At 41.3% G+C, this 24,876-nt stretch overlaps 1 protein-coding gene across 1 annotated transcript in view; it reads right to left on the bottom strand.

Moving 5' to 3' along the window:
• Positions 1 to 14,746: 14,746 nt before the first annotated feature.
• Positions 14,747 to 24,876, bottom strand: part of ZNF10 (zinc finger protein 10) — a 28,824-nt gene continuing 18,694 nt past the window's right edge. The window contains exons 3-5 of the mRNA XM_023196829.2: positions 21,376 to 21,502; positions 20,625 to 20,720; positions 14,747 to 16,455 (exon numbers count right to left, since the gene is read on the bottom strand). Coding sequence (XP_023052597.2) covers positions 14,987 to 16,455; positions 20,625 to 20,720; positions 21,376 to 21,502 — 1,692 coding nt within the window. The 3' untranslated portion in view covers positions 14,747 to 14,986. The remainder of the gene's footprint in view (positions 16,456 to 20,624; positions 20,721 to 21,375; positions 21,503 to 24,876) is intronic.

The following is a 24,876-nucleotide window of genomic DNA, read 5'->3' as shown; positions in this document are numbered from 1 at the left end:
ACCTCATCTCTAAAAAAATTTGTTTAAATTAGCTGGGGTGGGAGTGCACACCTGTAGTCCCAGTTACTCAGGAGGCTAAGGCAGGAGGATCCTTTGAGCCAGGTGTTTGAGGCTGCAGTGAGCTATGATCATGCTATAATACTCCAGCCTGTGTGTCTCTTTAAAAAAAAAAGGAAGTATGTCAGGCTTTAAAAAAATCAGACTTTAAAACATTTTATATGTTTTATTTTATTTTTATTTTTAGGGGCATGATCTTGCTCTGTTGCCCTGGATGAAGTGTAGTAGTATAATCACAGCTCAATGTAACCTCAAACTCCTGGGTTCAAGTGATCCTCTCAACTCAGCCTCCCAAGTAACTAAGACTACAGGTATGCACCACCATGCCTGACTTTTTTTTTTTTTTGGAGGGATACAGTCTCACTGTGCTGCCAAGGATGATCTCAAACTCCTGGCCTCAAGTGATCCTCCAGCCTCAGTCTCCCAAAGTGCTTTTTAGCAAAGCTCATTACCCAAGATAAATGAAATGTTATCCAGGTATGGTGACATGGCTGTAGTCCCAGCTACTTGGGTGGCTGAGGTGGGAGGATTGCTTGAGCCCAGGAGTTTAAGGCTTCAGCAAGCTATGATTACACCATTGCACTCCAGCATGGGTAACAGAGTGAGACCTCCAACTCTTAAAAAATAAAAAGAAGAAAGACAAAGAAATGTTCACACAAAGACATGTACATAAATGTTCCCAGAAGCATTATTCATAATAGCCAAAAAGTGGAAACAACCCAAATGTCCAACAACCGATGTTTGAAAAACAAAATGAGACAAATCTATACAATGTAACACTATTAGGCAAAAAAGGACTTAGGTACTGGTACATGCCTGAGCAAATAAACCTCAAAACATTATACTGAATGGAAGAAGCATGTCTTATAAGACCACATATTGTATGATACTATTTACATGAAATGTTCTCAGAAGGCAGATCTATAGAAACAGTAGATTATTGGTTGCCTAGGTCTGATAACTGGTGGATATGAAGCTTTGGGGAGGGGGGTATATGAAAATGTACTAAACATTAATATTTTTTGAGACAGAGTCTCACTGTCACTCAGGCTGGAGTACAGTGGTGCCATCTCAGCTCACTGCAACTACTGGCTCCCAGGTTCAAGCAATTCTCCTACCTCAGCCCCCTGAGCAACTGGGATTGTAGGTGTGTGCCACCATGCCCAACTATTTGTGTGTGTGTGTGTGTGTGTATTTTTTTAGTGGAGACGGGGTTTCACCATGTTGGCCAGGCTGGTCTCGAACTCCTGACCCCAGGTGATCCACCCACTTTGGCCTCCCAAAGTGCTGGGATTACAGGTGTGAGCCACCATGGCCGGCCCTAAAATTAAATTATAGAGATGGTTGCACAATTCTGTAAAAATAGTTTTAAAATGAAATTATATACATTAAATGGTTACATTTTATGATATGTAATTTATACCTTATGTTTTCACTTATATCATAGTGCAATGAGGGTCAGGGGAGTCTTTGCTAAACTGAATCATTCAGAGACCTATGTTTACAGAGTCTACTATTTTCAGTATGTGATTCTGAAAGATTTCTTAGGTTGAAATCCAGCTTGCAGGTGGTGGATGGGAGAGATAGTGGAACTTATACAGGATGTTTAAGAAACTATCACAAGATTTTTAAAAATATAAAATCAGCTGGGCATGGTGTCTCATGCCTGTAATACTAGAACTTTGAGAGGCCAAGATGGGGGGATTGCTTGAATCCAGGAGTTTGAGACCAGCCTGGGCAACATAGCATGATCCCGTCTCTACAAAAAAAATACCAAAAAAAAAAAAAAAAATTAGCTGGGCATGATGGTGTGCCACCCATAGTCCAAGCTACTCAGGAGGCTGAGGTAAGAGGATCACCTGAACCTGGGAGGTCAACACTGCAGTGAACCATGATCATGACACTGCAACTCCAGCCTGGGTGACAAAGCGAGACCCTGTTTCAAAAAACAAGATAAAGTCACGACTCTCATACAAACATAAACACGTGCCAAATATTTTAATTACCTTCTTAATTAATGAGTATACTAGTAAGCTGTTGTAAATAGTCCAAAGAAGAATTCAAAGAACCACAGATATATAGGTAAGAAATACTAGGATGAATTTACAAAAAGATGCAAAACTAAAGAATTGCATTCAACTAGACATAATATATTTGTATTTCTATAGAGAATAATAACTTGTATTAAGAGTTTTTGATAAAGTACAGGGTTGTAAAATATCTCAAAGACAATGAAAAGCAGATATAATATGGAAGAGTGCCTTAAATAATGCCTAGACTTACACTGAAAATACAAAGTAATATTTTTATTCGTGTCTAACTATTTTTCAAGTTTCCCTGACAGTCTTTCTCACTTTGTGTAATAATTTAAAGAATGTTTATTCCTCATCACATGGGACAGGACTGAAAGCAGTATATCCCATTTTAGCCCATATTCCATGGCCAGAACTTGGTCACTTGACTCCATGTAACTCAAGGTGTGTTTGGAAAGAGTTGCTAATGAGGAAAAAGCAAAGAGTTTTGATGAACACTGGCAGATCCTCTACTACAGAAAACTGTCACAGTAATCAGTGTGGAATATGCTTATGTCTCAAGCTATCTATTTAAGACATTTAGATTTTCCTGTTGAGTTTGCCATTTATTATTATAAAATTTTCCTTTTTATCTCTCATGATATTTCTTGCCATAGTCTGATGTTACTATAGACATGCAAGCTTTTTTTGTTTTTTGGTTACTGTATACATTTCACCTCTATTTATCCTTATATTTAGAAAGTCTTTCTTACATTTATTCTTTTAAAAAAAATTTTTTTAAGAGACAGGGTCTCACTCTATCACTCAGGATGGAGTTCAGTGGCACGATCATAGCTCACTGCAACCTCAAATTCCTGGGCTCAAGTGATCCTCCTATCTCAGCCTCCCAAGTAGCTAGGAATACAGGGTGCAACTGTATAATGTATATTATATTACATTATGTATATTACATCATATAATGTATATAACATATATACCTGGCTAATTTTTAAACTTTTTTTGTAGAAATGGTGTCTCCCTATGTTGCCCAGGCTGGTCTCGAACTCCTGGCTTCAAGCAATCCTCCCACCTTAGCCTCCCAAATCACTAGGATTACAGGCATGAGCCACCACAACCAGTTCTCTTTAAAAATGTTTTTTCATAAATCACATTAGCATAAAAATTTCTTGTCATCTATCATTATCAATAAATATATACTAAAGACTTGAAAACACCCCCCCCGAAACACACACGCACAATAATTGTGAGGGGAAATTAGCCTGTGCTTGAAATGCAAAATTCAAGATGATGTTAAAATTGGCTATCTAATTCTAACATTTTTAAATTGCTCTCTTTAAATTTTTAAAATTTCTTTTTATCTCATTGTGGATATATACACATAATAAAAACTTCCATTTTAACCATCGCTAAGCATACAATTCAATGGCATTAGTTAGATTCACAATGTTGTGTAACCATCACCACTAATTCCAAAACTTTTCCATCACTCCAAACAGAAACTCTGGTACTCATTTAGCAATAACTCCCCATTCCCCTTATTTGCCTGGAAACCTCTGATCTACTTTCTGTCTCCATGAATTTGCCTATTCTACCTCGGTCATATAAGTGGAATCACACAATATTTGGCCTTTTGTGTCTGGCTCATCTCACTGGCATAATGTTTTTCAGGTTCACCTATGTTGTAGCATGTACCAGAGCTTTGGTTCTGTTTTATGACTAATGTCCTGTTGTATACTCCATTTTGTTAACCCATTTATCTGTTGATGGACGTTTGGATTGATCCACCTTTGGGCTATTATGAATATTTCCACAAGGAATATTGGCATAAAAGTATCTGTTTGACTCCCTATTTTCAATGCATTGGGGTGTATACACAGTAGCGGTATTATTGGGTCATAGGGCAATTCTGTCCTTTACAAGAAGCCACCAAAACATTTCTCACAGTGGCTGAACCATTTTACATTCCCACCAGCAATGTACAAGGGCTCCAAGCTCCAATTTCTCCACATCCTTACCGAACACTTGTAGGAAAACAGTCTGTTGCCTGTCCAAGAGTAACCATCTTGAAATGAAACTGACATAATGACTAATGTTTGAATCATGCATACCAAGACATTGCTACGGCAAGGTCAAGAAACGATGCCTGTACCATAGACAATCCCTCATAGAGATGCTTATCTATATTCCCATTGGTCATGAGTTTTGCAAGAGAGTCTGAAACATGGCTAGCTGAACATGTCTTAACAAAAAAGCTTGTGATATAAAGAATTCTTTCGGAAGGGTGAGTGCAGTAATCTGCTGTCTCATGGTTGCCCAAGACATCGCTTCTGTTTATAAGTCCCTATTAAATGTTTCTGAGAAACTGTATTTGTTAGCTTCTTTCTTTGGCTTCTCAGTTCCCTTGGCCTGTAGTGGTAGGTTTGAATATACCTGTTCACTGGGGAATAAGACTTAATACTTTCTGCCTTAAAAAAAATTTACACCTATCCTACAAGGTGTGGAGTGGTATCTCATTGCGGTTTTGGTTAGTATTTCCCAAATGACTAATAACTTTGACCATCTTTTAACATGTTTAGTGGCCATTAGCACACCCTCTTTGGAGAAATGTCTATTCATGTCTCTACTCATTTTTCAGTGGGGTTGTTTTTTGAGTTGTAGGAGTTCTTTAAATGTTCCTGATATTAAACTCTTATATGATTTGCAAATATTTTCTCTATTTCTGTAGGTTATTGTTTCACTTTCATGACAATGTCCTTTGATGCACAAAATTTCAAAATTTTGACAGAGTCCAATTTATCTATTCTTTTTTGTTATTGCTTGTGCTTTTGGTGTCATAATTGAGAATCTATTGCCAAATCTAAGGTTGTGAATATTTTTTCTTTCTTTTTTAATAGACATGGGATCTCACTAGGTTGCCCAGATGGGTCTCCAGCTCTCGAGCTCAAGTGAGCCTCCTGCCTCAGCCTCCCAAAGTTCTGGCATTACAGGTATGAGTCACCATGACTGGCCCCATGGTCATGAGGATTTCCCTTTATTTATTATTCTAAGAGTTTTACAGTTTTAACTTTTAAGTCATTGGTCTAGTTTGAATTCATTTTTGTATGTAGTGTGAGATGGAGGCCAACTTCATTCTTCTACATGTGGAAATCCAGTCATTCAGTGACATTTGTTAAAGAGATTACTTTTCCTTACTTAATATACTTGGCACCCTTGCAAAAATCAATTGGACATAGATGTATAGACTTATTTTTGGACTCTAAATTCTATTCCATTGATCTAAATGTTTATAGTTATGCAAGTACCACATTGTTTTGATGACTGTAGCTTTGTGGTAAGTTTTGAAAGCATAAATTGTGAGTCCTCCAACTTTATTCTTATTTTTCAAGATTGTTTTGGCTGTTCACAGCCCCCAGAATTCCAAATAAATTTGAGGCCAATATAGTCTGAATTGATACAAAGTTAACTTCAATAGTATGCAAAAACTCTGGTCTTATATAGCTCTGTTCCCTGCTTCCCTTTACCTTATTGTCAAAAGTTACAACATTATATATTGTGTGTCTGATAACATAAATTTAGTTATTTTTATGTATTTTCTTTTACACTGACACTGGCTTCTATATGCGCCCATGTAGTCTTTTCTTACTGAAAATCTTTCTTACTCTCTATATACCATCAAGTTACTGTCTAGTATCCTTTCATTTCAACCTGAAGGATTCTCTTTAGAATTTCATGTAGTACAGTAACAAATTCCGACTCCTTTTGTTTATCTCATTTACCGTTCTGAAAATCCTAGAGCCCTTAAGATTTATGCTAAACCTATTTTACTGTGCTCTACAAATGGAATAACAAAGCCTGGGTGACATCACATTTGTTTATATCATAGTTTACTGAATATTTTAAGCCCACTGTTGAGACCTACTACTCAGTAAGAAAAGATTTCTTTCTAAATAATACTGCATATTGGCAATGCACCTAATCACCCAAGAGCTCTGGTGGAAATAAATGCTATTTAACCACCTGCTGACACAATATCCATTCTTTTTTTTTTTTTTTTTTTTTGAGACGGAGTCTCGCTCTGTCGCCCAGGCTGGAGTGCAGTGGCCGGTTCTCAGCTCACTGCAAGCTCTGCCTCCCGGGTTTACGCCATTCTCCTGCCTCAGCCTCCAAGTAGCTGGGACTACAGGCACCCGCCACCTCGCCCGGCTAGGTTTTTTTTGTATTTTTTACAAGAGATGGGGTTTCACGGTGTTAGCCAGGATGGTCTCGATCTCCTGACCTCGTGATCCGCCCGTCTCGGCCTCCCAAAGTGCTGGGATTACAAGCTTGAGCCACCGCGCCCGGCCACAATATCCATTCTGTAGCCCATGGATGAAGGAGTAATTTTAACTTTGAAGTCTTATTTCAAAAACTTATTTTGTAAGGCTACAACTGCCATAGCTAGTGACTACTCTGATGGATCTGGGCGATGTAAATGGAAAAACTTCTAGAAAGGATTCACCATTTTAGGTGCCATTAAGGACATTTGTGATTCATAGGAGGAAGTCAAAATATCAACAATAGGACTTTAAAATAAGTTAATCCCAATGCTCATAAATGATTTTGAGGAACTCAAAACTTCCATGGAGGAAGTAAATCCAGATGTGGTGGAAATAGCAAGGAAACTAGAAGTGGAGCCTGAAGATTTTAGTCCTTTCTCTTCCTTATTTTTGTGTTTGCTCTACCAGTGGTAGGCTTTGTATTTTCATATGTTTTCATGATGGTAGATATTGTTCTTTTGCTTCCAGGTGTAGGACTCCCGTACAAATTTCTTGTATAGTCAGCCAGTCTACTGGTTTTTATTTGCCTGGGAAAGACTTTCTTTCTTCTTCATTTAAGACTTCATTTAACTTTTCTGGGTATAGCATCCTTGTTTACTGGAGAGTTACTGTGTTCCTTTGGAGGTGTCATTTTTTCCTCAGTTTTTTTTTTTTTTTTTCTTTTTTCATGTTTCTTGTGTTCTCAACATTGATATATACACATCTGGTGAAAAAGTCACTTTTTCCATTTTTTTGAATTTGCTTTAGTAGGGGAGGACTTTTTCCTAAAGATGTATCTGTGGTGACTGCAACTATCTATCTATGGCTGACTGCAACCTTTACCTCCCAGGCTCAAGCAATTCTTCTACCTCAGCCTCCTAAGTAGCTGCGACCACAGGCATACACCACCTGGCTAATTTTTATATTTTTTGTAGAGACTGGGTTTCACCATGTTTCCCAGGCTGGTCGGGAACTCCAGAGCTCAAGTAATCTCTCTGCCTTGGCCTCCCAAAGTGCTGGGATTACAGGCATGAGCAACCGCACCTGGCCAGGTAGGGCATTTTTAAATTTAATTTAATCTTTCAATTTTTTTGAGATGGAATCTCACTCTATTACCCAGGGTGGAGTGCACTGGTGGGATCTGGGCTCACTGTGAGAGGTGACAACGTGCTAGTAGCCCTTGCTCTCCGCGCCTCCTCGGTCTCCGTGTCCACTCTGGTGGCGCTTCAGGAGCCCTTCAGCCCGCCACTGCACTGTGGGAGCCACTCTCTGGGCTGGCCGAGGCCGGAGGCGGCTCCCGCTGCTTGCCCGGAGGTGCGGAGGGAGAGGCGCGGGAGGGAACTGGGGCTTCACGCCCCATTCGCGGGCCAGCGGGAGTTCCGAGTGAGCCCGGGCTCAGGCGCCGCCGCCCCGGGCAGTGAGGGGCTTAGCACCAAGGCCAGCAGCTGGGGAGGATGCGCCGGGTCCCCCAGCAGTGCCAGCCCGCCGGCGCTGCGCTGGAATTCTCACTGGGCCTCAGCTGCCTCCCCTTGGGGCAGGGCTGGGGACCTGCAGCCCGCCACGCCCCAGCCCACCCCCCACCAACCCCCCCCCGCCGCCCTGGGCTCCTGCACTTCCGGAGCCTCCCCTACGAGCGTGGCCCCCGGCACCGCAGCATCCGGTCCCATCAACCACCCAAGGGCTGATGAGTGCAGGCGTGCGGCGCCGTACTGGCGGGCAGCTCCGCCTGCAGCCGCAGTGCGGGATCCACTGGGTGAAGCCAGCTGGGCTCCTGGGTCTAGTGGGGACTTGGAGAACCTTTATGTCTGGCTAAGGGTTTGTAAATACACCAATCAGTACTCTGTGTGTAGCCAACCTAGTGGGGACTTGGACAACCTTTATGTCTCCCTAAGGGTTTGTAAATACACCAATCAGCACTGTGTCTAGCTAAGGGTTTGTAAATACACCAATCAGTACTCTGTGTCTAGCTCAAGGTTTGTAAATACACCAATCAGTACTCTGTATCTAGCCAACCTAGTGGGGACTTGTAAAACTTCTCTAGCACTCTGTGTCTAGCCAAAGGATTGTAAACACACCAATCAGCACTCTGTGTCTAGCTCAGGGATTGTAAATATACCAATCAGTACTCTGTCAAAATGGACCAATCAGCGCTCTGTAAAACGGACCAATCAGCTCTCTGTAAAACTGACCAATCAGTAGGATGTGGGTGGGGCCAGATAAGGGAATAAAAGCAGGCTGCTCAAGCTAGCCAGTGGCGGCCCGTTCCAGTCACTTTCCATAGCTTGGAACCTTGGTTCTTTTGCACTTTACAGTAAATCCTGCTGCGACTCACTCTTTGGGTCCATGCCACCATTGTGAGCTGTAATACCGCGAAGGTCTGCAGCTTCACTCCTGAAGCCAGCGAGACCACAAACCCACTAGGAAGAATGAACAACTCCAGACAGGCCACCTTTAAAAGCTGTAAGACTCACTGGGAAGGTCTGCAGCTTCCCTCCCGAAGTCAGCGAGACCATGAACCCACCAGAAGGAAGAAACTGTGGACATATCTGAACATCTGAAGGAACAAACTCCAGACACACTATCTTTAGGAACTGTAATACTCACCGTGAGGGTTCACGACTTCATTCTTGAAGTCAGCGAGAACAAGAACCCACCAATTCCAGACAAAACTGCAACCTCTGCCACCCTGGTTCAAGGGATTTCCCTGCCTCAGCCCCCAGAGTAGCTGGGATTACAGGCAGTTACCACCACACTTGGCTAATTTTTGTATTTTGAGTAGAGACGAGATTTCACCATGTTGGTCAGGCTAGTCTTGAACTCCTGACCTCAGGTGATCTGCCCGCCTCCCAAAGTGCTGGGATTGCAGGTGTGAACCACTGCACCTGGCCCAGGGTAGGGCACTTTAGTTTTTATTTTGGGTCCATGCAGCAGCGTAGTCGCCATATAACTTCTTGAGCTGTAAGCCGTTTCAGTGGTACCTGTGATTTGCTCAGTGGCTTAAAGCACTGTTGGTGTAGATTGTGGTAGTTTTGCTGGAGATGGGGATTCCAGGTCGGCCAGCCCTTGGACCTTAGGGCCCAAGGGAATGGGAGTGGTGGGCCAAGCTTGCTTGTCAATGGGGCTCCTGGGATGTGGATATGCAGGAGCCATTGAGCCCCAGTGATAGGGGAAGTATGGTAGGGTCTGGGCTCTCAAAATGGCACTGTGCTGCCATGTTGGACTCAGGACTCGGTGTGTGAGATTCAGTGTATGCCCTCTCTGAGGCAATGCCATCATGTGGTCTCCAAGCAGCTACTATGTTGGTCTTAGGGCCCGTGAGGGTTGAGGAAATTTCCCATGCTAGGATTGCAAGCAACCACGGTGGAAATGTGGACTGCTGGGGAATCTCTCACACACCCTTTCCTCACACTGGGGTGCTTCTCTGGGTTCTCAGCCCATCTCCAGTGGCTGAGCAGGCTACCTCACCTCTCTCTGCTTCCTTGCCTTAGGTATTTTCTGTCACTTCTCTGTTGAATTACACATTCTCTCTTAGATGATCTATTCAAAGTGTGATTATATACTTGCCATTTGCGGTTCTTCTTTGTGAATGAGGTATCAAATGCCTTTAGTCAGTCATTTTGAAGCCCACCCTCTAAACATAAAAAATATTGTGATTTCCTTATAATGATTGATTTGTGATAGTGTAGAATGAAACCTGCACTATCTCCAAGGAACGCCTGTAATCTGTTCACTTTAAAAGTTACTTTCTGCTCCTCACACTATATAATTCCAGTTGACATTTATTTGCTACTTCTCACAGAATGCATAAAGCATATTCTTCCTGCAACACTGCCTCAACAAAAAGCGAGTAGGAGCTTTAATCCTTCATCGGGATTTTGTTTTTCTCATTTTTGTTAAACGTGAATTTTATGATGCTCAAGAATGTAGGTTTTATGACAAAAGAATTTTTTTCCAGGGGTTTACTTTGGTTTTAAAACTGTTGTTTGAAGTTATAATTTTTTCTTAAGCTTTAAACTTAGATTACAAAACTAGGCCGGGCGCGGTGGCTCTCGCCTGTAATCCCAGCACTTTGGAAGGCCGAGGCAGGCAGATCATGAGGACAGGAGATCGAGACCATCCTGGCTAACACTGTGAAACCCCGTCTCTACTAAAAATACAAAAAAATTAGCCAGGCTTGGTGGCGGGCGCCTGTAGTCCCAGCTACTCGGGAGGCTGAGGCAGGAGAATGGCGTGAACCCAGGAGGCAGAGCTTGCAGTGAGCAGAGATTGCCCCACTGCACTCCAGCCTGAGCGACAGAGCAAGACTCCATCTCAAAAATAATAAAAAAAATAAAGATTAATTTCAGGAGGACTGCCATCTTAACAATACTGAGTTTTCCCATCATTGACCAAGGTATATTTCTCCATTTCTTTTGTTATTTATTGTTATAATATGTTCCTTAACTTCTTCCAGCAATGTTTTAATAGTTTTCACTATGCAGGTCTTTCATGTTTCATTAAATTTAAGTATTTCACATTTTTTCTATCATTGTAAATGGAATTCTATTCCTAATTTCATTTCCTAATTGGTCACTGTTAGTCAAAGCTGCATCATTTTGTAAATCCCCACTTCACAGACCCTGATCAAGGCGAAACATTCTACAGGGTCTTGGGCCATGAGAAACATTCTATCTAACCACCTGACTACAGAAACACCTTTATCAAATCCTGCCGGGCAAGCCATACCACCCAGACCCCTTCCACCCAGACCTACAATTACCTCAGCCTGAAAGCAGCAGTGGGCTCCGACACTAAGCTGGTCCCCTCTCTGCAGGTTTTTGCTGGCAATAAACCTGTGTTTCTGTTGAGCCACTAACTCTCTTTAACCTTCACCTTTCCTTCAAAACCTAACTTTTTTCTATCATTATAAATGGAACTGTATTTCCAATTTCATTTCCTAATTGGTCACTGCTAGTATATAGAAATAAAATTGATTTTTGTAACCTCATATCCTATGACCTTGCTAAATTCCTTTATTAAGGTTCTAGTTGTTTTTTTGTTTTGTTTTTAAATGCGAAAGGAAGTCTCACTCTGTCACCCAGGCTAGAGTGCAGTGGTGTGATCTCGGCTCACTGCAATCTCCGCCTCCCGCGTTCAAGCGATTCTCCTGCCTCAGCCTCCCAAGTAGCTGGGATTACAGACGTGCATCACCATGCCCAGCTAATTTTTGTATTTTTAGCAGAGATGGGGTTTCACCATGTTGGCCAGGCTGGTCTCAAACTCCCAACCTCAGGTGATCCACCCGCCTCAGCCTCCCAAAGTGCTGGGATTACGGGCGTGAGCCGTGCCCAGCCTCTAGTAGCTTATTTACATGTATGAGCCCTCACACCCCCTTTTTTGGAGACGGAGTCTCACCCTGTTGTCCAGGCTGGAGTGCAGTGCTGTGATCGTAACTCACTGCAACCTCAAACTCTGGTCTCAAGTGATCCTCCTGCCTCAGAGCCTTTTAAGTAGCTAGGACTATAGGTATGCACCACCACACCTAATTTTTAAAATTTCTGTAGAGACAGGGTCTCGCTATGTTGCCCAGGCTGGTCTTGAACTCAATCAATCCTCCTCCCTCAGCCTCCCAAGTTGTTGGGATTATAAGCATGAGCCAACACATCGGACCTTGGTATGAGCTTTTGAAGAAAAAATAAATTCCATCACTGAGGAGATTGTTTTCCTAATTTTAAAAGTAAGATATATTATTTCAGGAGGCTTTAGAAAGAACTGAAAAGTGTAAAAATAGAAAAGGAAACACCAATTTTCCCAATATATAGGCTACTATTAATATTTTGACAAATTTCCTTAGTTTTGGGCCACACTCATTTTTTACAATACATTTATTTTGACATATTTGAGCTTATTCCATATTAACAAGTATTTATCATGCTTTTGTTGTAACACAAAACAGCATTTTTCCTGTTACCAAACTTTTTGTGTACATATTTTAATGCCTGCATAACATTCCATTACACAGTTATGCCACAAATATTATGCTAGTGTACATTTTTTCATTTTGCAAATTATGCAGTCATAAATATTTCAGTGATCCTCATACATATTTGTCTTCATTACAAGTTAGATCCTTAAGGTGTTAACAATAGTAGTATTATTAATAGCACCTATGTGCCAGGCACTCTTTTATGTGATTCATACGTATCATCTCAATCCACATGACAACGCTTTGAGGTAGATACTAGTAGTATCCTCATTATACAGTTGAGGAAATTGAGCCACAGGTTATTAGCAATGTTGAGAGTCCCAGTTAAGTGACTATTCTCCCTTAATGAAAACCATTTCTGATAGGCATGTTATATGTTGGCACGGTATGTACACAGTGAGAAGAGCAGCAGGAAACATGGAACCCAGGACCTAGTTCTGAGTCTGACTTCACTGAAAATGTGAGACCTGGGCCAACTCACTTGATCTCAATGACAAGTATGAGCTAGAGGCTGTCATGTTCCTTGTAGTTCTCAAGTCTCCTGATTCTAACCATCATTTCTAGGTTTTTCTTCAGAGAGAGATCAAGATCTCTGGTTGGCTTCAGCAATACTTCATCTATCATTCAACAATCAATCATTAAGCATCTAATATTTATGCTAGAAAATGCAGAATCATGGTCAGTCTCTATACACAACAGATTGATTTACAGAACGAAACAGAAAATTAAAACAGATCCTCTTCCTGAATCTTTTGTGGGTTATTAACTTACCAGAGAATCTGAAGACTGGGATCCTCTCCCTAGAATGGAAAACCTTTGTGCAAACAGAATAAATGTGTATACAACATTACAAGTTGTTTATTGATCCTCAGGAATGAAACCTATATCAACTATTTGTCAGTGATTTTCCCAGGTTGTTGAGTTCTGATTTAGGCAAGAGGGAAAAACCATGTATGACTGTAAGGGAAGTGAGAACTCGGTAAATTCTTATAAGCACACAAGCAGATTTCAATTAAATAACAGACATTGGGGTGGGGCAATAATATTAATAATCACAGCCAGTAACTACAGAGAACATAATATATGTCAGGTACTATTCTGTTTCTGTTTACTCATTTAATACTCACCATAATCCTACTAGGTAAGTACTATTATTATCACTAATTTACAGAGGAGGATATCAATAAGTTTGGCACAGAGAAGCTAAGCAGCATGTTCAAGATCACCCAGCTAGTGGGGTTTCAACCTGGGTAGTCTAGTTCAAGTCTATGCTCTTAACACTAATCTTTCTTTATAACGATAAAAGACTACCTTCAGACGGAGGGCATCTTTAGGCCGTGCTCTGTTTATCACAGGAGGACACTTGCTCTAAATATTGTTTAAATACTTGTTTCCACTAAAATGGGGACCCCTCCCTGATATGTCCAAATGCCCAGTGTTCCCCTAAGTCCTAACATCCAGAGAATTACTGTGTTTTAAATTATCAGGAGCTTTTGCAATGCTAAAAAGAGTGGAAGGCTGGGCACGGTGGCTCAAGCCTGTAATCCCAGCACTTTGGGAGGCCGAGACGGGCGGATCACGAGGTCAGGAGATCGAGACACGGTGAAACCCCGTCTCTATTAAAAATACAAAAAAAAAAAAACTAGCCGGGCGAGGTGGCGGGCGCCTGTAGTCTCAGCTACTCGGGAGGCTGAGGCAGGAGAATGGCGTAAACCCGGGAGGCGGAGCTTGCAGTGAGCTGAGATTCGGCCACTGCACTCCAGTCCGGGCGACAGAGCAAGACTCCGCCTCAAAAAAAAAAAAAAGAGTGGAAAAAGTGGAACTCTGTGACCCAAAACAATTTAGAATAGGAAAGCTCATTAACAGGTGGTATTCAAAAGCTTCTTTGATGGTGGAATAGAGAAACTAGGTATCCTCTTACAATATTTAAAAGTTTCTTTAATTATTACAGCAACATTAAACAGACTATAAAACTCAAAGTCCCATTATCTAACAAATCAATTCTGTTCAATTATCTATATACTTTCAATTCTTGCCCACATGCAAATATACTTAAAAATGGGTTAGTACTGGTAGTGGAGATGTGTCGTTTTTAATTGTACTACATTATAAGCATTTTCCTTGCTGTTAACCAAAATACGGTTTCTACCAGACACATAAAACATACCAAACACTACTAAATGTCCCAGAAGAGAGACAAAGTCAAGTAAACAATGACATATTGACTGAAATATTCTTTTCCATCTTTTGTTGCATTAACTGTATCATTTCTTAATTCTCAGCAACAACTCTCCCTACAGTAGCATACTCATTTCTTTTCAAATGAAGGGGTTCTTGCTCAACAACTCATCACCTATTTAATAATTCCTTCTCAGATTCTAGCATTTAAGACTTGGTCAAGAATGCTCCCAGGCCAATTACTTCTGTAGGAATTCATCAAAAGAAGAAAATCTGATGGATTTCTGTACTGAAATAAAATCTGTGGTTTCTTTCCCTTCCAGGACCAATTCTCTAATGTGCAATATGATAGTAACAAGACTGAAAGCATTTCCACATAGATTCAATTTGTACAGCATATCTCCAGGAGTTCTCCAATGCAAAATAAAGTTATTGCTCTTTGTGAAAAATTCCCGCATTTATGAGTAAGCATTTTCTCTCACATGATTTGCCTGGTATCCAATAAGGTTAGGGGAATTAACAAGCACTGTCCCACATTGATGGCATGTTAAGAACTGCTCTCCAGTGTGAGCTATTTGATGAACTATAAAAGGAGAGTTCTGGCTGAAGATAATGCCACACTGATTACATTTATAGGTCTCTTCTCCAATATGAATTCTCTGATGCTTAATGAGGTCATTCTTCCGGATGAAGGCCTTCCCACACTGACAGCATTCATATGGTTTCTCTCCAGTGTGTATCCTCTGATGCACAATCAGGGCAGAACTCTGGCTGAAAGATTTTCCACAATCATGACACTCATATGGTTTCTCTCCAGTGTGGGTTCTTTGATGTGAATAAAGGTGAGAGCTTCGACTAAAACATTTTCCACAATCCTTACACTCAAAAGGTTTTAGTCCAGTGTGAATTCTATGATGCACAACAAGGTGAGATCTCTGGCTATAAGACTTTCCACATTCACTGCATTCATAGGGCCTCACTCTAACATGGGTTCTCTGATGCAGAATGAGATGTGTGCTCTGTCTGAAGGATTTCCCACATTCAGGACATTCATAGGGTTTCTCTCCAGTATGTGTCCTCTGGTGTCTAATAAGCCGAGAGCTATGAACAAAAGATTTCCCACACTGATTACATGTGTACAGTTTGTCTCCTGTATGAGTTCTCTGATGGGTAACAAGGTGAGAGAACCAGCTGAAGGATTTACCACATTCTTTACATTCATAGGGTTCCTCACCAGTATGGGTCTTTTGATGTCCAATGAGGTGAGAACTCCGGCTGAAAGACTTTCCACATTCTTTACACTCATAGGGTTTTTCTCCAGTATGAATAAGCTGATGCCTAGTAAGATTAGAGCGCCAGCTGAAGAATTTTCCACACTCCTTACATTCATAGGGTTTCTCTCTATGTATGCCCTTTGATATACCAAGAGATGAACCATGAGTAAGAGAGTTATCATTATCAGGGCATTTGTAGGATTTATCACCTGTGTGAGTTCCTGCAAACTGAATAAGGTGAATGTTTTGACAGAAGGTTTGACCACATTCATTACTGTTACTTGCACAGCTTTCCTGATGACCATTAAGAACTAAATCATGTTTTAAACTTCTAGTATGTGAATCACGTTTATGGAAATACTCTCTCAGTACCAGCTGAGCAGGAAGAAGACAGTTTCCCCCATATTTACCACTTTCAGAGACTCTCTTCTGAGTAAGTACTTTCTTTTGGGTGAATGCCACTTGCCTCAAATGTCTCTCTGGGTTTTCCTGATACTTGTCTAACTGGTCTTTACATTTCCAGACTTCTTCTAATGACAAATACCAGAGATCATTCCTTGCCATTCCTTCCATTTTAAAGTCACACGATTGCTTATCTTTAAAAATGCTCCTGCTGGAAACTGATGATTTGATTTCAAATGCAGTCTCTGAATCTGAAAGAAATGAAAATCTTTATGTAACTAAAGACAGTATTAAAGTGAGAATGGTAGGAAGTACGTGGAGACAAAGTATGCAAGATGTACACAGTTGCTTTCAAATATGGCTTTGTAACTTCGATAGAGAATGAGAAAAGGAAGAATGGAGCAGTAAACAGTAGATGCATTGGGGTATACAGTACTCAAAAGGGGCAAAAGGAGTAAGGAGAAGCCACAGGACTCAGGATATCAATGGTGAGGGTAGAAATAAGGAAAATTATATAAAAAGGACTGCACTCCCATTTCCTAATCCAGATGTTAACAATGCAAGTTCCTCACCTATCTACTTGTTGTCAGGACTTTCCCCTGACACACATTCTTCACATTACTATCAATTTAGTATTTTTTTTTTGAGGCGGAGTCTTGCTCTGTTGCCCGGGCTAGAGTGCAGTGGCCGGATCTCAGCTCACTGCAAGCTCCGCCTCCCGGGTTTACGCCATTCTCCTGCCTCAGCCTCCTGAGTAGCTGAGACTACAGGCGCCTGCCACCTCGCCCAGCTAGTTTTTGTATTTTTAGTAGAGACGGGGTTTCACCGTGTTAGCCAGGATGGTCTCGATCTCCTGACCTCGTGATCCGCCCGTCTTGGCCTCCCAAAGTGCTGGGATTACAGGCTTGAGCCACCGCGCCCGGCCTTAGTATTTTTTTTTTTTTTTTTTTTTGAGACAGAGTTTCGCTCTTGTTGCCCAGGCTGGAGTGCAATGGCGCGATCTCGGCTCAATGCAACCTCCGCCTCCTCCCAGGTTCAAATGATTCTCCTGCCTCAGCCTCCCAAGTAGCTGGGATTACAGGTGTCTGCCGCCATGCCTGGCTAATTTTTTTATCTTTTTAGTAGAGACAGGGCTTCACCATGTTGGCCAGGCTGGTCTTGAACTCCTGACTTCAGGTGATCCACCCACCTTGGCCTCCCAAAGTGCTGGGATTATAGGCGTGAGCCACTGCATCCGGCCCCATTTAGTATTCTTAAACCATGAATGCAGCCATACGTCAGGCAATGCTTTTTATCCAAATCACAGAAGCACTACAGAATAACACCCAGATGACTGACACAACAGACCTGTCAGAGCGGCTGCATGACAAGGTGGAAGAGTAACTGCACAAAAGTTACCAAGATACAGGTTCTAATCTAAGTTTTATACTATTACTAGTGGTGAGTTTAGACAAGTTGCTAAACTTTTAAGAATTCATTTTGCTTATCTGTAATCTAAGGATGACAGTATTTGCTATTTCAGATTATCATATTATATAAAGCATGAGCCTATTACAGTCTCTGGCACATTTATGGTCAAAGCAGTAAGATTTACAATAATCATTATCATTCTTCTCATTTTCTGTTTTGATTTCTTTGTTCTGAAACATAAGGACTTAACAACTGATAGGACTACTACCACAAGATGTGAACTTAGAATCTGAGGCCTGACCCATACTCTCTTAGAATTTCTGCCATCTGCTACCTGTGTATATTACTGCAAATTATTTCCCTTGAATAAGAGCTTTATCTGTTTCTCAGTGTCTTTCAGGTAAAATGTATAATTCCAAACCTAAAAAATACACTGATAATACCACTTCATCTTACATAAGTGGGGTGACACTGATAATACCACTTCATCTTACATGATGGGGTGACATTCCACTCTTACCTGGTATTATGGGTTAAACTGTATCCCCCCAAAAAAGGTATGTTGAAGTTTTAATCCTCAGATTCTCAGAATACGACTATTATTTGGAAATACAGTCTTTCCAGATGTAGTAAGTTATGAGGTAGTACCAGAAATAGGATGGGCCCCTAATCCAATATGATGGTGGTCCTCATTAAAAGAGACACAGAGACACAGGGGAAGAGACCATGTGAATATGGAGACCAAGACTGGAATGACACATCCGCAAGCCAAGGAATAGCTGGGGCTAGCAGAAACTGGAAGAGATAAGGAAAGACACTCTCCTAGAAGCATAACAGAGCCCCACTGACATCTGCATTTTAGACTTACAGCCTCCAGCTGTGACATGATACATTTTGGTTGTTCTGAGCCACCTAACTTCTGGTTCTTTGCTACCACAGGCCCAGGAAACTAATACACCTGGTAAATGATCCCTGTGCCAGGCCTCGTCCCTAAATGACTTCCTTATACAATCCCACTCCCACCAGTCCTCACTGTCACTTACCACTTTTGTTAGTTCCTAGTTTCTTTCCCATCCTGATGATTTTTAATAGGAAATACACCACCCCTTCCCCCTCTTTCCCCAATCCAGAACATCATAAAATCTTATGGAGAAGTTTTTGAAACTACAAATGCCAACTGGAAGATTTTATGAAGAATATGTATAAGGGGGGTGCTGAGCACTAATGGGAGGACAATTCTGAGTGTAGAGTTTGATCATAAGAATGAGGTGCTTTATTAATATCCTAAAATCTTCCACATATTATGTAACATAGCCATGCCAGTAAGTTATTGTCGAAGTCTATTGGACCCATTAATCAACTAATCATCTGATTTTTAAAAATTATCACACATTATATTTTTTGTTTTGATAATGAATTTCACAGCCTTGTAGATTCTGTAAAACTCCATGCATTTAAGCCCATGAGGTCTGAGTCTTTTTATTTTATTTTTTTGAGGTGGAGTCTCTCTGTCACCTAGGCTGGAGTGTAGTGGCACAATCTCGGCTCACTGCAAGCTCCGCCTCCTGGGTTCATGCCATTCTCCTGCCTCTGCCTCCTGAGTAGCTGGCACTACAGGCGCCCGTCACTACACCCAGCTAATTTTTTTTTGTATATTTAGTAGAGACGGGGTTTCACAGTATTAGCCACGATGGTCTCGATCTCCTGACCTCGTAATCCGCCCACCTTTTCTCAATAAAAATATAAACTGCTGGATCCAGTTAATAATTGTTATTTTTGGATACCTGTCAATAGACATTCAGGAAAGTTTACTAGATGAACAAATAGAAAAGAAAGAAAGAAGGTAAGTAATAAAGAAAAGAAAATATAACAATATTTCTTCCCATGGTCTCAAGGCAGTTGAAAGACTTGCTTTGAGACCGCATTTTGATACAATTAGCTACAAGGCAAATACTAAAAAGTAAAAAAGAGCTTATGATAATATTTTAAAGTAGAGATTTAAACTAAGTGCAAGTTCAGAAGAGGAAGAGGCCAGTACTTAAGGAGGAATCATAAAAGGCTTCATGGGAAAGAACTTGAGGCTAAATTACAGGACAAGTAAGACTCAGATTTAATTTACATCACATTCAAAGTCTGAGATGCAGGGAAATGCCTAGAAATAGATTTTTAAAACATTAAATACAGAACTAGATAGAGGCCGGGCATGGTGGCTCACGCCGGTAATCCCAGCACTTTGGAAGGCCGAGGTGGGCGGACCACTTGAGGTCAGGAGTTCGAGACCAGCCTGGCCAACATGGTGAAACCCCACCTCTATTAAAAACATAAAAACTAGCTGGGCATGGTGGTGCATGCCCGTAATCCCAGCTACTTGGGAGGCTGAGGCGGGAGAATCACTTGAACCTGGGAGGCGGAGGTTGCAGTGAGCTGAGATCACGCCACTGCACTCCAGTCTAGGAGACTGAGAGAAACTCCATCTCAAAAAAAAAAAATAAAAGATCTAAAGTACAGTAAGAAAAACCGGTGTTTCTGTGAGCAGCCACTCTGGAAAGGAAGGAGAGTTGAGGCAACAGGAATTATGAGCTCTCTGCAGCAGTTTTCCACCTGACAGAAAACAAACTCTCAGAAAAGGTGATAAGAGTCCTACTCCGGAGCTTGCACAGATAACTGAGTTGTGGGAAGGGGTCACGTGAAAGAAAGAGAGGCAAAAATGCAAGAAGTGATTCTATGACAAATGAGAGCACAAGATGCTAGGTTAGTGGTAATAACGGTAATAATCAGGAAAGCGACATGTGCAGTGCTGAAACCAACCACGTCAACAGACAAAGAAACCTTTGCTTCTGAATGCAAATGGAATATAAAGATTGGCAGTGGGGAAATAGGGGCCCGATAAACTCAATCTTCCCACGAAGAAGGACCTGTGAGGAGGGCCAGCGACCACTATCTCTAGAAGTGCTAGCATCTCACAGCTCAACCGGGCTACTGCCTATGACAACTCTTGTCTGGTCCTCACCAGGATGGGCCTCTTGGTGAATCCCTCTCTCCACCAGCCAGGGCTCTTCTCCCTTCTCCAACCGGAGGATCACATCTGGCTTAGTAAGCTGATAACCTGTTCATAGTAAAAGACAATGGGGTAAGAGTCAGGGGAGCTCTGGGGCAGGCACAAAGAAACATCTCAGATTCAACCTGACCCTCCAACCCTCTGCAGGACTGGCAGGGACTCTAAAGTTGACAGAAGCAGGAAAACCTTTTTTATTTTATTTATTGATTTATTTTGAGATGGAATCTCACTCTGTTGCCACGCTGGAGTGCAGTGGTACAATCTTGGCTCACTGCAACCTCCGCTTCCCGGGTTCAAGTGATTCTCCTGCCTCGGCCTGCCAAGTAGCTGGGCCTACAGGCGCACGCCACCATGCCCAGTTAATTTTTGTATTTTTAGTAGAGACGGGGTTTCACCACGTTGGTCAGGATGGTCTCAATCTCTCGACCTTGTGATCCACTCTCCTCGGCCTCCCAAAGTGCTGGGATTATAGGCGTGAGCCACCACGCCCAGCTGGAAAACCTTTTAAAGAGGCATTTTTAAAACTTCAATACATTAAAACAAGTTTTCCACAAAAGCTGGAGTAAAAAAAAACCTGTTCTATGCCTCAAAGAAATGAGGTCTCTGAACGCCAAGCCCGTACTCTGATAGGATATATGCTTCAGGGTCTTGTACCTTTTGATCAAAGGAGAACCAAAATCTTCAAAAACAGAGCTAGTCTTACCCAAGGAAACCAGGTTCTTATAGTTCTCCAGCATCACGTTTCTGTACACGCTCTGCTGAGCAGTGTCCAGCAGCTTCCACTCCTCCCTGGTGAAGTCCACAAATACATCCTTGAAGGTCACCAGTGTCTACAACATCAAACACATTTGCATTGCACCAGATATGTATCTTTGCTATCCCCCTTTCCTGATTGCTAACAGGAAGAGAAATTAAGCTGACAGCACTGGGGCAGGTAAAGTGGATGGACCCCAATTTATTCTAGGAGTGAGTACTATTTATTCTGGTCAAGTCGTAAAAGGAATGGCTATTAGGTACCTACTGTCTGAAAACAAGTTTTATATGATGCTTTAGGTTAAAAAAAACTGTCATAAGAATTTTTATTTAAAATAAATTTTAAACAGCTATGGCAGGCCGAATCATCTATTCTCCCAAAAAGTTAACCCACTTTTACACTATGTAAGATAAAGAACCTAATTCAAGTACACCTTAATGCTTAAGAGATTTACCACCCTAGCCATATTTTATAACCTAAAATAATTATCCAAAACATTTTTCATGACCATTGGTAGGTACTAAAAAACAATGGAAGAGTTGGAAGATTATATTTTAGCAGTAGCAAAACAATCAGACAAAGAAACAGGAGATAGATGCAAGGCCCTTATCAGCCACATCAAAAATAAGTGTTGATTATATTTAGAGAAAAATCTATTTGAGTGACTCAGGGTCTCTCATCAAAGACTATAAAGGTCAAAAGACAGTAGAATAATGTTTGTTTGTTTTTAAATGCTGAAAGAACAGACAAACCAGAATTTCTACATCCAGTAAAAATATCTTTCAAAAATAATGCAAAATAAAGATATTCTCAAATGAACTAAAACTAACAGAATTTGTTGGCAGAAGATCTGCTCTAGAAGATGTGCTGAAGGAAGTTCTTCAGGCAGAAGGGAAATGATACCAGAGAAACCTGAAATCTCAGAAATGGAAGATAAATAACAAAAACAGTAGATATCTGGGTACATATAATAGATTTGTTTTTTTCTCTTAAATGTTTCAAAAATATATAGAACAGCTGAAAGATCTGTAACATTTTCTGGTGCAGTTTCTCAATACACACACAACTTTAACATAAAGGGAGAGACATAAAGGGAGAGACATAAAGGGACCCGTATATTGTAAGGCTTCTAGATTTTGCTTGAAGTGGTAAAAATTAACTCTAAGTGGACTGTAAAAGATTAGGTATGTATATTCTAATCCCTACAGCAGCCATTAAAAAGTACAAAAATATAAAGCTAAAAAACCAAGACATTAAGTGAAATACTAAAATATATTCAAATAATCCAAATAAAGGTAGTAAATTAAGAACTGGGAAAAGATATACAGAGAACATATAATAAAATAACACACTGAAATTCAATTGTATCAATAATAACATCAAACAAAAATGGTCTAAATATAACAATTAAAAAACAGGTCGCCAAAATGTATTAAGAAAAAAAAAAAGCAACCGGGTGCAGTGGCTCACACCTGTAATCCCAGCACTCTGGAAGGCTGACGCAAGTGGATCACTTGAGTTCAGGAGCTCAAGACAAGCCTAGCAATATGACAAAACCCTGTCTGTACAAAAAATACAAAAATTAGCCAGGCAGGGTGGCATGTGCCTGTAGTCTCAGCTACTCAGGAGACTAAGGTGAGAGGATCACTTGAATCCAGGAGGTAGAGGTTGCAGCGGGCTGTGATCACACCACCGTACTCTAGCTTGTGCAACAGAGTGAGAACCTGTCTCAAAAAAAAAAAAAAAAAAAAAAGGCAACAGCAAAAACCACACGCCTTGAGCCCAGGAGTTTCAGACCAGCCTGGACAACATTGGGAGATCCTATGTCTACAAAAAATTTAAAAACTAGCCAAATGTGGTGGCTCATGCCTATAGTCCCAGCTACTAGGGAGACAGGTGGGAGGATGACTTGAGTCCAGGAGTTTGAGCCAGACTGCAGTGAGCTGTAATAACACATCTGCACTCCAGCCTGGGCAACAATGAGACCCTGCCTCAAAACAAACAAACAAACAAAAAAACCACAAGCCTCGACTATCTGCTACCTAAAAAAAAAAAACAACATTGGGCCGGGTGCTGTGGCTCACACCTGTAATCCCAGAACTTTGGGAGGCCGAGGCGGGCGGATCACCTGAGGTCATGGGTTCAAGACCAGCCTGACTAACGTGGAGAAACCCTGTCTCTACTAAAAATACAAAATTAGCTGGGTGTGGTGGCACATGCCTGTAATCCTAGCTACTCAGGAGGCTGAGGCAGAAGAATCGCTTGAACACAGGAGGCGGAGGTTGCAGTGAGCTGAGATATCGCCATTGCACTCCAGCCTGGGGAACGAGAGTGAAACTCTGTCTCAAAAACAACAACAACAACAACAACATTGAATACAACCTAGAGAGGTTACAAGTAAAAGGACAGAAACAGATGTACTATGGAAACACTAATCATACGAAAGTTAGAGTGGCTGTGTTAATATCAGACAACATAGAATTAAGAACAAAGACTATTAGCAGAGATAAAGAGGGATATTACACACTGATAAATGTGTCGATCTGCAAAAAAATTTCAAATCCTAAACAGATCAAAATGTAACACAAAAATTTATAAAATTTCTATAAGAAAACATAGGAAAAAACATTTGTCATTTTGAGTTCTTCAGAGGGTTCTTAGCAGTAATACCAACAGCATGATCCATAAAAGAACAAATTGATAGGCCAGGCATGGTGGCTCACGCCTGTAATCCCAGCACTCTGGGAGGCTGAGGCAGGAGGATCACCTGAGGTCAGGAGTTCGAGACTAGTCTGGCTAACATGGTGAAACACCATCTCTACTAAATATACAAAAATTAGCTGGGCATGGTGGTGCATGCAAGTAATCCCAGTTACTTGGGAGGCTGAGGCATGAGAATCACTTGAACCCTGAAGGCAGAGGTTGCAGTGAGCCGAGAACACGCCACTGCACTCCAACCTAGGCGAGAGAATGAGACTCTGTCTCCAAAAAAAAAAAAAAAGGAACAAATTGAAAATTGACAAAGTGAGCGCTTCACCAAAACTAAAAATGTTTTTTCTCTTCAAAAGACGTTACTAAGAGAATGAAAAAACAAGCCAGAGACCAGGAAATAATATTTGCAAATCACATTATCTGACAAAGAACTTGTACGTGTAAGGTATAGAGAACCCTCAAAACTCAATAAGAGGCTGGGCACAATGGTTCATGCCTGTAATCCCAGCACTTCGGGAGGCCAAGACAGGTCTCGGGAATGCCTCAGGATGGCCCGAGTTCAGGAGTTCGAGACCAGCCTGGGCAACACAGTGAAACCCTGTCTCTACTAAAATACAAAAAAAAAAAGGAAAAAATTAGCCAGGTGTGGTGGCGTGCGCCTGCAGTCCCAGCTACTCAGGAGGCTGAGGCAGGAGAATTGCTTGAACCCGGGAGGCGGAGGTTGCAGTGAGCCGAGAT

Source organism: Piliocolobus tephrosceles, chromosome 10 (assembly GCF_002776525.5).
Source record: "Piliocolobus tephrosceles isolate RC106 chromosome 10, ASM277652v3, whole genome shotgun sequence".
Taxonomy (NCBI): Eukaryota; Metazoa; Chordata; class Mammalia; order Primates; family Cercopithecidae; genus Piliocolobus; species Piliocolobus tephrosceles.
Note: the sequence above shows the minus strand (reverse complement) of the source record. Positions and strands in the feature narration are given on the sequence as shown.